The sequence below is a fragment of the Daldinia childiae genome (assembly GCF_008694065.1).
Source record: "Daldinia childiae strain JS-1345 chromosome Unknown Scaffold4, whole genome shotgun sequence".
In the NCBI taxonomy this organism is placed as follows: domain Eukaryota; kingdom Fungi; phylum Ascomycota; class Sordariomycetes; order Xylariales; family Hypoxylaceae; genus Daldinia; species Daldinia childiae.
In genome coordinates, this window is record NW_022984645.1 from 391,504 (window position 1) to 407,368 (window position 15,865).

The 15,865-nt window shown below is 45.4% G+C and overlaps 4 protein-coding genes across 4 annotated transcripts; 3 read left to right on the forward strand and 1 right to left on the reverse strand.

Moving 5' to 3' along the window:
- Nucleotides 1–247: 247 nt before the first annotated feature.
- GL218_04409 (Transcription factor tau 55 kDa subunit) lies at nt 248–6,206 on the forward strand (the record flags this gene model as incomplete). The annotated part of the gene is made up of 5 exons (XM_033581012.1): nt 248–283; nt 419–1,314; nt 1,376–1,485; nt 4,802–5,863; nt 5,929–6,206. 5 exons carry the CDS (start codon nt 248–250, stop codon nt 6,204–6,206), a joined length of 2,382 nt encoding a protein of 793 aa, XP_033435661.1.
- Nucleotides 6,207–7,718: 1,512 nt separating this feature from the next.
- On the reverse strand, nt 7,719–9,126 carry GL218_04410 (uncharacterized protein; the record flags this gene model as incomplete). The annotated part of the gene is made up of 3 exons (XM_033581013.1): nt 7,719–7,936; nt 7,995–8,990; nt 9,057–9,126. 3 exons carry the CDS (start codon nt 9,124–9,126, stop codon nt 7,719–7,721), a joined length of 1,284 nt encoding a protein of 427 aa, XP_033435770.1.
- Nucleotides 9,127–10,350: 1,224 nt separating this feature from the next.
- Nucleotides 10,351–11,407, forward strand: GL218_04411 (uncharacterized protein; the record flags this gene model as incomplete). Its single annotated transcript, XM_033581014.1, has 2 exons — nt 10,351–10,980; nt 11,036–11,407. 2 exons carry the CDS (start codon nt 10,351–10,353, stop codon nt 11,405–11,407), a joined length of 1,002 nt encoding a protein of 333 aa, XP_033435769.1.
- Nucleotides 11,408–13,530: 2,123 nt separating this feature from the next.
- Nucleotides 13,531–15,441, forward strand: GL218_04412 (uncharacterized protein; the record flags this gene model as incomplete). The annotated part of the gene is made up of 3 exons (XM_033581015.1): nt 13,531–13,774; nt 13,846–15,307; nt 15,369–15,441. The coding sequence occupies 3 exons, from the start codon at nt 13,531–13,533 to the stop codon at nt 15,439–15,441; spliced, it is 1,779 nt and encodes a 592-aa protein (XP_033435768.1).
- Between the last annotated feature and the right edge of the window lie 424 nt (nt 15,442–15,865).

Consider the following 15,865-nt stretch of genomic DNA (forward strand, 5'->3'; position numbering starts at 1 on the left):
AGCCAATGTTTAACTTCAATCTTCTCTCTTCAAAGTTTATTGTCCAGTTTCTCTCATTTTCGGACACTACAATTCACGAATAATGTACCTAAAACTGACGCTCTAGTTATACATCTGCTCCCGCACGGAATATCGTATAATCGGATAAGTCTTTCCCGGTGGCTTCAGACTTTGATACCATTGCTTCTCTACTAGCCAATCAGGCTCTAAGCAACTTACCGTCGCATATAGAAATAGACATCAGTCAATGTCTCTAGAAGTCATTTATGTGACCCGACATGGGGTAAGGTGTGCTAGTTCTAGTCTATTCATAACCTAAGCACTCTGTTTTAACTTTGAAATTATCTTATCTCACCCCTATTTTACGACGAAAGCCACTTCGAAGCTATTTAGGCGAATGCAAGCTTATTCTCGCTAGTTCCGTTCCCCATGGGCTGTTGACCCGTCCACTGGAAACTATACGGCTTCCATCCGTTCTCCTACGGGTTTACCAACCGACCCGGCTCTTGCATCTCACGGTATTGAACAGGCAAATGAGCTAGCAGAATACCTATTAGGGCTTGACCCGCCGATAGAGCAAGTCTATTCCAGTCCCTATTATAGGTGCATGCAGACGATTCAGCCCTTTATATGCAAACTTAGACATCTACAGACCCAATCGTCTGGGGATGTCTCAAAAGACCCACACTCTGAGATTCGTGTAGATCTTGGCCTTAGTGAATGGTATGGCTTAGCACACTTCGAGCATCCCTCATCTGCACCCCTGAACAAGTTGCAAAACCTCTTCCCCGAGCTTGATGCGAGCTATGAATCTAGTCCAGCGCCTTCGCGCCGTGGAGAGACTTTGCCACAATTACACGATCGGGTCGCAGAGGCGATCGATTTCATTATTAGACGTAGCGACCAGGAGGGCCATAAAACCGTGCTAGTATGCACTCATGCAGCGGTAGTTATCGCGCTAGGGCGAGTTCTTACTGGGCAGACCGAGAAAGACTTCGGGGCATTTACTTGCGGATTAAGTAAATACAGGCGGCAGTTGCGTGGCGCCGCCATCCAAGCAACTATAAAATCTGAAAATGAAGCAGAAACTAACGCCATAATTCCGACGGCGCAGATCGACGGAGAGGTCGGAGTACCAAGATCTAAAACCCACTCGAAATCCGATCCTGCAGGCAATGCCGATCTCCAGCCACATGACTCAATGTCGCTTAATCTAGGGTCGCCAGGGAGAATTGGCTCCGGACTTTACGGAGGCTGGAGTTGCGAATTGGACTCTGAATGTAGCTTTCTTCGAGGCGGCGAGGAAAGAGGATGGTGAGTGTTTCTAGTGGTTTACCCCTTCCAGGGTTTCTGGCAATGAACTAACTAATGATAGGAAATTTTCTGGCGACGAATCATTCATCGAGACCGACGACAATAGCGTGTGGCCATCGACGGCGACCTCCAAAATTGATACAGTCATTGAGGAGAGCAGAACGACAAGTAGTAGCTGCCATATTAATCCAGTAGTCGATCGGTCTAAGCTATAATGCCGAGGCGCTCACAAATCAGCTTGTCGTATTCAAGAGTATCGTTTGCTGCTTTCTCGCAATGATCAAATCTTCAATCAGTCTTGTTTATATTACTATTCTCTTGATTTAGCAAAAGGTCTAGCGACGCTTTCAAAATTTCCAAATTTCTCTATTATAGACCTACCTAGGAACAATTCCCCAATAAGACTAAGTCGCTTCCTGTCGCGAGTTCACATCAAGTGCTGTCTGTCACACAGAGGTTGTTGATATACTTCAACTTTTGGTGTAACAATAACACGAAAACGACTATTGTAACGTATGGTTAGTGTTTTAAGACCTGTTTTAAGACCTGTGCTACTACCTTACGGGGTAGCTTGTTCTCTTGTCTATCTTACTTCGGGGAGCCTCGAAGGCTTTCGAATATACCCAACTCGTCTGAGCACTAAACTAAGTATGTTTGCACTCTCTGGTAGCGAAAATGGATGCCGACGATGATAAAGCTGAAAGCTAAGACAGTCTTAGATGCTTACTTATGAGCGAAAATCAATGACCTCGACAATGTGACGTGTCAGAAGTGCAGTTCCTTAGCAGGTTAGTTTCTTGTCGCTAGTGGAATTAATTTAAACAGGACGGAATTGGATCTACTATCTATATATACACTAGTAGCATGGTCTCGGCTTCTACAATAAGTTAAAGATCGCTATGATACTCAGGTATACACCAGAGCCGGCTCTAGTGGGCTAGGGGTCCGAGTTCTCCACGACACGAGATTCGGTTTAGGTATCTGACCATCAGGCCGCTTAGACATCTTGGCTTACAGAACCCTGGAGATCATTAGTCTGGAGAACCCTTGTTATCGGATGTACTGACGGGTGGTGTCTTGGTCGTCATCACGGCAGGTAGATCCCGTCCTGCCCAATGAATTTACGAATTTGTAAAACTTGCTGAAAGCCTCAATATCATTGTTCCGATACTTATTCGTACTACACGCCCCTACGTACGTGTACTGCATCTCGACAGGCCTATTGGTCGAGAAAATTAACAAAAGACGGGAAGAGAAAAGAAATTAAGCAAGACTCGACCCAATTTGGACACAGAATCGAGGAGTTTGTTTCCTAGATCTGGGGACAAAATTGGACTGCCTCGCCTGAGCTCAGCCGCTAGGTGTTATAATGAGACTAAACACCGAATATACTAGTTACGGCGTTTACTAGGTAGTTTCGGAGGTACCAAATTTGGGAAGTTGAAAAACAGGGGCAGTGGAGAGCTTTTGAAATAATTTCTAAAGATATCGGCTTCGGATGTTTAATTTACCTCGAAAGGTCAAACTACCAGCTTGCTAGACGCCGTGTAGTTCTTCCAACCAACATAGGAATAGATTTAGGTATTATTTGAGTACTCGGGACAAGGGAGACGCGATCGATCCTTCTCTCAATACCCTCTCTTGGCACCCTGAGGCTCGTAAGTGGTTCACTTTCGCAATTGGCGCTCTCTGCATTTCTCCATGTTGGTAACATGCGATTCACATGCCTGATTTATACTGTCGGGGTCATATGAGCAGGGTTAGACGACAGAATTCTGCAGAGCCGAGTTGGGCAAGGATTTGCCTTGGCCCGATTATTCACTTCTCTCTGGCCGGCCCGAGTGTCGAAAAGTCTCGACCATGAACAACCCCCACGATAAAATGACCCAATGAAAGTTAACCACAACCTGTATCGCCGCGCTTATGAAGCCCAAAAAAAGCACATCACCGTGCGGCTTTTAGTATTTACCCTTATATATACTAGACGAATCCAAGTTTACGGACAGAGGTACCTTAGATAGTCTAAGCCTCTTCCACAAATGACACCCTAAGACAACCTTCTTTCAAGTGGTTGGCACGATGATGGATGATAGCCAGGTTGCTTATGCGCGCTTCCTGACAATCCTCATCGCCGGCTGACAGCACATCTGGCATAATTCAGTTCTGTCCTTCACACTTGTTCCATCGTATAACCGGCCCGCGTATTTTCACCCCCTCTTCGGTTGACCTGCCCCTGAACCTACTCGATGGTTTTATTGGTGGGCTGGTACCGACAGCTTGGGAGCCTCTCAGGGTTATAAGCGAATGGCGTGCCATTGACACATAAGAGTTTACTCACAGTGCCAAACGGCGGTAATTAGACTTATCGGCTGGAAAAGGCGGGAACAGGGAATCTTCAATTGCCTTGTTTCTATCCCGGACGGGTGGGAATCAATGCCTTTTCTCGCTGGACTACCACCTTAGACGATCTCTATACCACTAATGCAGAGGGCGTTTTTTGGTACCTATAGCTCTACCTACTTATAATGTCTTGCTTGCCTTTATTCTAGCTTTGGTTTCATGCACGATCGGCCACCATCGATGTGGTTGCATTGATTGAAACAGTGTGTCTGGGTTGTCCAGGTTTGTATCGAGAATGGCCTTGGACCTCGAGCCCCCCCTTGCGCCATGGTCCGTCCATTCAAGCATCACAGATTGGGGATGGATGGACTCCTCCGCTTAGGTATACCGCCACTCGACCAAGCGTTGTCATTCTCCGTGTCGTCCATTCCTACCCTACCACATCGGCCACCGCTCCCGCTCGCCTCTTGTCAAGTTTAGATTCTCAGTGCAGAATGGCTTATTCTCCGCAGTAGTTCGCGTCTCTCATATACCCACCAATCGCCTGACTAGTAGAATCTTGTAAAAGAAAAATCACGTTCTCGTCATTTTACTAGAGACATAGGCGTACTTATCAACCCCAAGCCGTGTTATATATCAGAAGCCAAGAGACGGATCACCAATAGCTGCCGCTCGAGCGACACCCCGGGGGTGTTTCTCTGCCACAGGGCTGCTGGTCGTCTGTGAGGTTGCACCAAGTACTCTTCAGTAGACTCGACCCTGTATGTCGGGACGCTGTTGGTCTATATTAAACAGTCGGGTACCTTTCCTGTACTGAATCGTCCTCCTACATCGATTCTAGAGTCATAAATAGTCCTCATCCCTTCATGCTTTGATCAGCAAGCATTTTTATTCATCTAAGCCTTTATCTAATTATTTACCCTTACTTCCTCTCATTCCATCAACGACTCGATTTTTACTAATAGTATGAGAATTCAATACGACAACAATATAACAAGAATGAATCATTCAGCTATCCAGCGAAAAGCGATTTTTAATTCACCACTCCCACTACGTACGTTAAAGTCCGAGTCGGCTCAAGTGAACACTGGCCGACTTCCACCGGTTATTCCTTATAGAAGAGTTGACAGAACGATTCACCCCACAGATACTTCAGTATCGCCTTATTCGCCAATCAGTGAGAGGTCTGGATCTTCATTCTCCCAGGAATCTACTGCGGAGCTGTGGGAAAACGCTTCGGCTACCACAGAGCCATGGGAGAGCGTTTCGGCTAGGTCTTCGCCCCCTCAGACGCCGAAGTCAAAGCACGAGCCCGATGGCATTCCTCGGGTTGAGTTAGCACCCCCTCGTGGAGAATTTCTCAAGCGTAAATGTGATAACCTGGATGAGAGCTCGAAGAAGGTCAAGCTCCAACCAGTCACACTCCCTAGTGTTTACCATATCCTACCAGCCGAGGAGCGCGAATGCCATCAACCCTCTTCCCATTGCAGACATCAGAGGGTGCTACAGACACCTAGTTCTAGCCCGGAACCCGAAAATGAGTACTCTCTCTCATCACGGCCAGGGTTTCCGGCGCCAGAAGACCCCATCGTCCAGTGGCTTAATCTCAGAAGGAAAGAATCCAATCGCCGTCGAGAACTCCTTTCGCAACCCCGAGATTCAAGGGGGAATTCTTTGAACATATCTTTGAATATTTCCTTGAAATTTTGCGATCCGCAACCAGTATTCTACCGGGAGAAACAGCAGTACACTTCTCAGTCCCGCGGCTATTGTCATCGACCCCGACCACAACCCTCGCTATCTGAAGAAGATCCTAAAGAAGAATGCAACAAAAAGAATCCACACAATAACATCAAGTATACAACAGAGGAGGCTGATTTTATTCGATTTAACAAATACGAGTTGAAGCTCTCGTGGGAGGAGAATAAACGCCTCTTTAGGAAGAAATTTCCTATGCCGCCTGGAAAAGAACGTGCGACCCAAGGCATCCAAGGCGTTCACTACAGAGACAACCAACATCTCCCTCACCTTACAGATAAGGGAAGAAGACTTGTGTTTCTACCCGAGGGACACGTAGAGGCAGTGGTTGCCAAGGTTCGAAAACAACTGGAAGACAAACCATACTTCAGCCTGACCTACCTATATCCCGAGCGAGCTATGCTCTACGACTGGGTGCCATACAAGATGAAAATCGTGGCTGCTGAACTAGGTAAGTTCCCCATCAGATAGGGGGGTTTCCCCTCTATAGCGACAACAGCTAATGAATTCAACCAGCCGAAGAGCGCGCTGCACAGAAGGAACAGGCACGACGTGAAGCGATTGAAAAGGGCAAGTGGAAGGAAAAGCTGGCAAACGGCCAGTGCGTCTGCTGTTACAAGCCAGACGGCGACAAGGAGACCCAGAAGCGCCCATCTCCATACGAGCCCTCTCCAGAACGTAACAAATTCGCTATGTCCCCAAAGCTCGCGGACAACCCTCTCAAAATTTCGCATATAGTCAAGACGGAAGACGGACTCTACGGGAATACTGGTTACGGCGCCAACTACAGGTGACTTGAGACAATACAACACTCAAGCAGACACTAAGGGCCTATACCGCCTGCTGTCTCAGACCGTCTCGGACAGCCGACATACATGCATGCCTCCTCATACATGCATAGACGCCCAACATGGAAGCCGTTTAGGTTTCTCTCGTTTACCTTCGTTTGTATCTATTCGTCCACGGATAACTTCTTCGAATCCCAGACCCCCACCACCATAAGGAGTCTATTTATCTATCTACTTATCTATTTATTCCATCTTTATTTTAGAAATACATCGCGACGGGGAACCTCTGTCTACCTACCTACTTAACGTACCTAGGTATGCTAGGTGAGGAACAGCCACCCAACGAGCAAATGGTTTGGAGGCGGTGAGGTTGGGGGCGTCAGAGGGAACGAGAAAGGGAGGCCTTGCTGACATGGCGCCGGGAACCACAGCCTTTTGTTCTTCTTTCTTTTGGGTTCCCGAAGTTGGAACCGGACTAACTGACTGACTGAATCACTGATTACTTGATCTAATCTGGTTTTTATTTTATTTTATTTTATTTATTTATATGGGCTACGGATCAATGAATGAGGACGTGGACACGGAAATGGGTATCGGCATGGGTTGATATATATACCTCCTTTCTCTCTTTCTTTTTTGCGTGTTAAAGCGGTTTTTGTTTTTTTTCCCCTTCAATTCTGTGTCTATCTTGCTTGCCTGCTCGCAAGGCTCTAGTTATTTTCTAGAGAGTCCTGTGTCTTACATAGGTGATTTATCTGGTTAGTAGGTACTTGTTTGTAGCCTATATGCAAAGGTAGGGCGGTCAAACGGCATCAAGGGAGGCTTTTATTCGTTAAGGCAGAAATAAAAAGCAACCACACATTCTTCCAGACATTTTCGGTCGTAATCAGCTTCATCATTCGCTAACTATGTATTCGTTTACCTCATGAATCATCATCCTCTTCGGCGTGAACATGTTGGTAGTCATGGGGTGTTATTCACCTACCCCGGGGCTTAAACAAGCACTTGCTAGAATCTACGCTATAGATGACTACTACGCTGCAGAAAGCGAGAAATAGTTAAAGATGGTGGGATGCAATGCTATGTGATTCCTCTTCAGACTGGTTGGATTCATCGGCTGTGCTACCTGTCTATCTACAAGAGAGGTTGAAGACGAAGTTTGCCTAACGGTGCTACCGCACCAATAAACGTCATAAGGATGGCCATCCACGACGATATCCATTCCATATTCGGGCCATTCGGGATTCACATGCGGATCGGGACTAGGGCGTGTTTGCTTAAACCCTGCGGACAAGGCTGGGCAAAGTAAACCCCCTTTTCCCTCGCCAAATTATGTTTCGGAAAATCACAACCAGGGGTTAAACGCCGATGCTATGCCAGAATACCGGGCCGGGCTGCAGACCAACCCGTTCAATGAGAGTCAGCCATTCATAGATGTTGGCACAAATTCATAATGTGCTATGCAGACTAGCCGCGCGGTACCGATGATATCGGGATTTCGTAATGCCATTTTTACAGTTAGTTTGCCATAAACCTATCCCGAGGCCGACTGATATACGCAGCGAATCTGCTTGCCTCGTCTTTATCGGTAAAAGCCGCATCGCCGTCATCTTCATCCACATCATACTCCTCGAGATCTGAGGCGTTACCAGTTCGGAAAGAATATGGATTCTTATCGAATTCATCATCCGAAGCAACTTCCTCATCGGGGTAGTCCGCGGCGTAATAATTCTCGGCTATATACCTGTGAGTGCGCTGAACAGTAGGGAACTTTAATTGGATGGTAGCACGTACCGTTCTCATCCTCCTCGTCCTCGGCCCATTCGTCTTCACTATTATCATCTTCTCCATAAAAGTGTTCCATGTCAGGCTCTTCATCAAACACGAGGAGTCCGACGCTGTGCGGGGGCACATGCTCTCCCATCTTGCTTGCAGGTACACGTTCGTAGGTTTCGATAATGTAGTCACTGTCATCACTATCACTAATATAAACGTCTGTATCCATCATGTCTTTATCCGCCGAAGCTTGTATCCCCCCGGGGTGTCTTTCTGCATATCGCTTGATCGGTTTGGGCTTGAATTTTTGTTGGTTAACAGTAGAACGTTGCTGTCGCTTCTCCTCTTCGGCCTTCTGGAGGTTGAGACCAATTTGCTCCATTGTATATGCATCCAGCTCAGCCGTTAACCTGTCTATGTCTACATTCCATCGTTGGGTTATGGATTGTGGAAGGTCGGCTTTGTACTTTTCTCCCTCCTGCTTCTTCGCAAGCTTTGCTACACCAGGTTTCTTGAGTTTGCGAGGTTCCGGCTTGTCAATTTCCATGTCCTCCGTTGCAGCAGGTGCTGGACTGGGTACTTGACTAGCAGCATTGGTAATAGCCTGAAACTTTTCAAGGGGTCTGGATGAGATTCGTTTAATCTTTCGTTCTATGAATAACGCAGGTGCAGAACGTTTCTTCGAGATGCCTCCATGAGGTCGGCCGGGCTGAGAAGCCGCCGCAAGCATTATATCTTTTCTTGACATGTGAAATCGGCGAGGTTCAGAAGGGGCACCGACGGGGGTCGTGGACTTGGAAGATTCGCTGGTAGTCTCATTATCGCTAGATTCATCATTGGCGATAGTGTCTGATGTCTTTGGGCTCTGGAATGTAGGGGTCTTCGAGCGTGGGTGAGAAGTATGAATGATTGGTTTGTGTGATTCGGATGGAATGCTTTCGGCAGAATTAGCTCGCTCTTGCCGTCTTTGATACACAAAGGCTTCGCTCCGGTGCCTCTTGTTCTCCTGAACACCTAGAATAAAGGTCAACTACTAATTTCTCCACGGCGCGTAATGAGATGGGTTATGCGACAACTTACGAAGAAAAGAGACTGGGGCCTCCTCTGTGGCCTTTCGCTTCACGCGAATTAGCTGCGGCGGTACAGACATGGTAATATAAAATATTCGAGCAGATTTTTAGATGTAAACTATTCTGCACCGAAGATGGCAATACAACTGCTGTTGAAAGTTGTAATGAAGAACTCTCTAATAAGTTGTTCTGAACTATTTGACTATTTGACGTGGGGCAGATATGTCACCTAGGGATAGGTACTTAGGTACCTAGAAATATATGTATTATGTAAGATACCTACCTAATTAACCTTAAATAAGTACCAAGGTACCTAGATAGCTTTATCTTATCTATAACGTTTACGTTTTAATTAATATTTTCTTAATTTATTTTTGTATGCAAATAACTGCAATCATTTATGAGTAATGAAAGGCATTCTAGCACCAAGATTCCTTATATCTATGTTAATGTGCATCATTACACACACAATAGAGTGTTGACTTAAGATAGTAGCTGAGTTGTGCCATGTCCATCCGTAGATAATTGAATAGGTTAAAATGACTATAATCTATATGAAGATAGGATATGACTTCTAGAGTTGTAATATTTCTAACCTACGGCATTAATTCCTGTATCGAGTTTTAGAGAGTTAGGGTTGTGGGTAGGAGCGGGCCTAATGACCTACCTCTTCGTATAAGAAGCCCTAAAGTAGACGAGTATGGTAATTTCACCAATTCCTCATACAAAAAGAATGAGTATGCAAGATTGACACCCTTATGGTTAAAGCAACGGTGTGCTCATAGTTGCAGGTCTATGCCAAGAGAAAAGAAAACTACCGAGCAATAAAAGGAATGTTGACAAGGGTTAGATGTCAGGAAACACGTTCGATATACCATCAGATGTAAGAAAGACAAGTAGCCAATCAGAATTGTTAACGATTTCTACCTGCATTAGCTCATTATAAATTTAGAGCGCTAAGCCTTACAGAGGTAACCACATAAGCTCTCCGCACCAGAGGCGTGGGAAAAATTAAAGCTTCTCATTCGTCCTAGAAGCGACTAGCCAATCAAAGTTGTTAATACCCTAGTTTGGTATTTGAAGCTATAAACAATATACAATCCTTCTAATTCTACATATGTAGGACTTTGGACGGACAGAGATGCTATCTAGCTAGTTGGATTAATAAGCTATTATTGGACCGAAATGATGTACATAGTCGTCTTATTTCCCCTTCAATATACTTACTTATGGGTTGTGTCGTACAGTTTTGTCTTGCATTCTTTATCTCACGCCCTTTGTTTCATTGCAGCTCAGCATCCACTATGTCTGGCACCGTTATACTTACTGGCGCCAATAGTTCAGCCGGTATCCACGCCGTTGATCACCTTCTCAAAACATACCCGCAGCATACTGCTGTTTTTACTGTCAGAAGTGCTGCTAATACCGATGTCAATACCCACAACCTACGTGATATTATAGCTCGATATCCTAAGGCGAAAGCATCTATTTATGAGCTTGATTTAGCCGACCTTACTGCCGTTCATGCATTTGCTACCACTATCTCGGGGCAGATCACTAGTGGATCTTTACCTGCCATCAAGTCGATCATCTGCAATGCGTTTTACTGGAATCTTGTTGCCGATCCTGAACTCACCGTCGACGGATATGATAAGACTTTACAAGTCGGACACATCGCTCATGTAGCACTAATCTTACGCCTTCTCGAACATTTTAGTCCCGATGGCGGCCGTATCGAGCTCCTGTCGAGTATCTCACATTATCGTAAAAAGAGCATGATGACGCCATATCTTCCCGAAATTCCTGATAACGTCGACCTCTTGATCCATCCACCGGCGGACCCCGATAAGCAAGGTAGAGGGGCACAGAGATATGCCATTTTGAAACTGGTCGTTACCACCTGGATGTATCCACTCAACGAATATTTACAAAAGGTGAATGTCCCAGATACTTTTCTCTGAGATTTGACTAATATTTCGACGCTATAAGGATCCCAAGTTCTCCAAGATCACCGTCGTGGCCATAAATCCCGGAAACCTTGGCGACTCCCGCGCTTTTCAAACCAATGTCCCACTTTCCATTAGGATCATGCAGAAAGTCTTATTCAAACCACTGATGCCCTTGATTCAACGCTTTGCTGACCCGATATTCCGCACGTCGCACGAGGCCGGCATTGATATCATAGAATTGGGTGTTGCTAAGGCCGAAGATGGCGAACGTGGTTATTATACGCTCCTCAAGAAAGACGACCCTGACCCTGCCGTGCTGGATAAGGAGAAGCAACGTATTATATGGGAGAAGAGCGTCGAGTGGGCTAAAATCAACAAGGACAATACCGCGCTTAAAGTCGCATTTGAATAGTCTTAACTTTAAAAAGATCCAAATGTTTTGCTTCGTTAGGGGTAAGATGATACTAGTCAACTAATGTTAAACTAATACTTAAGTGGGGTGAATTTGTATTGGTGGCATGATGCTGAGGGTTTACTTTTAAGGTAACTAGCATTCTTTTGGAGTAAGTATTAAGATGACGTCGTTACTCAATTCATAGTCTCGTTTTGTATACGTAATGAAAAAGGTTGAGCGAGGAAAATAGTCTGTTTATAATCAGTTTTATATCTAAATTTATGAAGCGGCAATGGCCCAACTCAATTGAGATGAAAAGAAAATAAACCATTTCCATATAAAGTCGGTGTAACTTTTATGAACGTGACGGTTAATCCTATACAAGTCGCTAACATCTGCTAAGCTTTTAAACCCTTTAACAAAATCTATATCGATAAGCTTATCTGATGGGCGAAATTGCAATTACCGATATCAGCGAGGGAACTTTTGCTCCGTGGGTTTTCATGAAACTTAGAAACTGATTTTTATGTCTCAACAAAACGGTGGCGCACTTTTTATTCATCTTATCATTTCATAATTAATATAACTCATAGGTTGACATATGTATGCCATATGTATAACATAACTAGTCGACCTACATAATCATACTTATCCGCTTTCCCGGGTGGGCCGAGTCAAAGACAGTGGAGAAGGGAGAAGGCCCTGTTTCTTTATATGTACACTACTATTACAGATGTACATTGTCTCCATACCTATCTCCATTGTCTCCATGGTCTCCTCCATATCCCCGCTTCTCCATCGCGGTCATCCAGCTACAAAGCTTTACGTTTTCGACCATGAGCTTAGCGTTACGCTATTCGCATCGTTGGCTGATAGGCGAACCTTATTAAAGCTAGATTTACATCATACAACTTCTCCTCCTGGAGAGCGACACGTTTCCGAAATGTCCACTCGGCCTACAGATACGACAACGTGTCTACCGTTCTTCTTCAAGCCTAGAAACATACATGCCTACAAGCATACATGTCCCACAAGCTTCTTAACTCATAGGGGATACTGGTGAGCCTCAACGGTTAGGTAGGTATGGATAGGTATGGGTAGGTAGGGATAGATTCAAGAACAATGATTCGTCTTGACATTTCACTATCTCGCGAGTTGGGGTGTGGCCCGGATCCATAACAGCCTTGGCTTTGTAAAGGTTGGGTTGCTCCAGTGGCAACGGCTGATGAATGGAACGACCCAGACCAGCGTAAAGACTGCGTCAGGACGACGCAGCTTGATTTTAATAACCATCATGCCACGACCGTCTAAGGGAGTTAGCCAAGTACCTAACGTACTTACTACCTACACACACTAGGTGGTCTTGCATGATGCCATTACTACCCTGAAGAAATCCTTATACCAGAATTATCACTTTCAGATTATCATTGATTCTTTTTTTTCGATAGACTTGGTTGGGTCTACCATTTCATCATTCATTCTCTACCAACACACGCGAGTCTATTATTTTTTCACCAAGCATTGTCGATTTATATCCTTCAAACGCCGGATCAACGATTATTGCCTAACTGTAAGTTGTCAATTGAGCAAACACCTTATCAAGTTCGATCCCTAGTCTTTTATCTGCATGAAAGCTGCATGTAGTTGCACATGTAAAGTTACATGGATCAATGCAAGCCCATTCATATAAACTATTCTGGCCTGTCAGAATTTTAACCCATGCTTTTCGATAAAAGAAACTAATTAATTTTGAATAAGAGATATTATATATATATTTTCAAGGGAAGGACTAAGCCTGCAGTCTCAGATTGTATTATCCCGTTAATCCCGTAGCTGGACTTCCGTGGATTCCCGTTGGATTCGCCTCGAGTCTCCAAGCTCTCTCACCAGGCTCTTAACAGGCTCTTACCCGAGCACCCGCGAATCTAGGTTCGCACAACAGCGGCCGAAGTAACTCCAATCCGGTTTGATTGATGGCCCAAAAGCCTCATTCAGCCCCCTAATATCCATTTTATTTCATGGACACCATCCTCGATCCTAAACTTGTCGAACCGACTATCCTACACTCGGTCGACCCTCGAAAGGCATCAATTAGTCATGAACTCGTAATAACTCAAAAATTAACTTCTATATCATCCGATATGTCTCACCAAAAGGTCCCTATTACCTTTACCTACAAGAAGAAGGATACCGATCCTCCTATCTATATAGCAGGTTCGTTTTCGGATCCGCCATGGCAGCCCCAAGAGATGGATGTCGCCATCGACCAGCTTGGTGGTTATCTATTCACTAAACAAGTCATGGTTGACGATGGCACCGAGATCCAATACAAATTCCGCATAGGATCTGGTGATTGGTGGGCCTTGGACGAGAGTGCCGATATAGGTAAATATTTCATATCCTATATTAATTTTCACTTCCGTCACTACTTCATATACTAATTGTAATTCCCCAAGCCACGGATGAATCAGGAAATACGAACAATGTTCTTAGAGTCTCAATTGATGCGTCTCAAGAAAATGCCACCGAGGTGCCAAACCCTAAGACCAGCGAATTAGAAGAGTTGGATCCCAACACTGGCACGCAGACTCCGGACTTCGCACAGGCAGCTGCTGAGGTGGCTGATTCGGCACGCACTTTAGACCCCGAGACCCCTGAGCCGGAGATATCAGACAGCGAAGCAGGAAGAATAGGTACCCGACGTATGTCAACCACTCCAATTGGTGAGGTCTCAGAGACAGCTATAGAGGTCGCCAATGTTGCTGCGACGCTAGATATTGAAGAATCTGTTTTGGATGATGGGGATGACGGCGAAACAGACCTATGCCCTATGTTTTCCCATGAATCTATAGGACCATCTTCTCACAAAGAAGACGTACCTAATGATGATGATGATGATGACATTAACAAGGATAACAAGTCTCATTCCGAGTTCGGCAACCCGGCTATTGAGATTGAGGGCGTAGACTTTGACGATCCCCAGTTAGAAGAGTTTCCGTCAGACAATCGGGAGTCTATCATGGCTGCTATGCGACGCATTTCGACGAGCATAGATGTTGACCGCACAATTACCGACGAACTTCCACCGACACCCATAATTACTATTCTCCAGAATTCCAAGAATTTCTACTCACTCGATAATCAGAGCGAGTCGCCAAGTGTGTCAGATTCGCTTTCAGATGATAAGCAGAATCTCCGCCCTGGCAATAGCGTCAGACAGTCGCACTCCGGGCGTAGAGAATCATCGACGAACTCTCTAGGGTCAATTTTGGAAGATGATGAAGCGCTCAACGAGCATGCTATTGACGAGACGGAGGATGCTACAGCTCCGTTCATACAACACCCTGGGCCATCTTGGGGTTCTCCTACCCCCGACCGTGTCGTCAGCGATGATGATAACGACGAAGGCATTGCTATGAGGGTTGATTCTAGAAAAATAGCCGAGCAATCTCAACATTGCTCTCCGTCCTTACCTTCACCACCTGCATCTTCCGACGGCAATATTCCGGAGGCCGCAGAGTTGGACCCAGAAACCCCGCCATCGGTACTGAAGGACCCAGTCCTGGAGGATAATGTAGATGTTTCGGGAAGTACTGACGACGTACCGGCCATAATTGAGAGCGATTTACCTAAGCTCAGTACAACTATCACTACACGTCGCACGCCAGATAGGTACTTGAGTAACAGTTCCGACATTGAGAGTACAAGCGAAGCGAATGGAAAATCAACATCTTTCGGTACCACTAGCCCGCCAGGCTTACGGAAACGTATAATCGACAGGCCGGCTACTCCACCTTCTACGCATCACTACCAGGGCCGCAATAGATATCCAGACTGGTTAGAAGCTTGCATACGGATCGTGTTTGTGAAATGGATTGGAGGCCTTGCGTCATGGCTACATGACCGCAGAAACAAAGCGTAAGTTACTCCCAACCGTATGATCGTGCTATATAGGATCCTTCTTCTAACTTTGATTTAGGCTCATGGCTGCTGGCACGGCAGCTATTGTCGTTGGGGTAGGCTTATTATGGCAGAATCCGGTTCGGCTGTAGCAGATAATGAGGATGCTGGGCAAGGCGAGAGTGGCGCAGAATGTACGGGACAGAGCTCGTGGATTCAAACCTTCCTAGACCCTGTATTCATACGAATCAGTTTATCATCGGTGTATGCTTAACTTGAATACGACTAACTAATTGGAGTGGAAAGAGTGGAAAGTACCTAGTCGTTGCCTATATGGCTACTTAAGATGATGGCTATGATAGGTGGTCTATGTAGGTAGCCAAACGAGAGCCGATGAGACCATGAAAAATTTTAGATTGCAGTATTAGTGTTGGTTTTAACAGCGTCTATCTGTGAAGGTTATAACCATTGGACATCGCTTCATTACCGAGAGCGAAGCAGTCCACGAAGTTTCTCTTGTAGAACGAATCAAATCAACTGCAGCACTAGCAGTAATAGTTTAACCTACCAGAATTA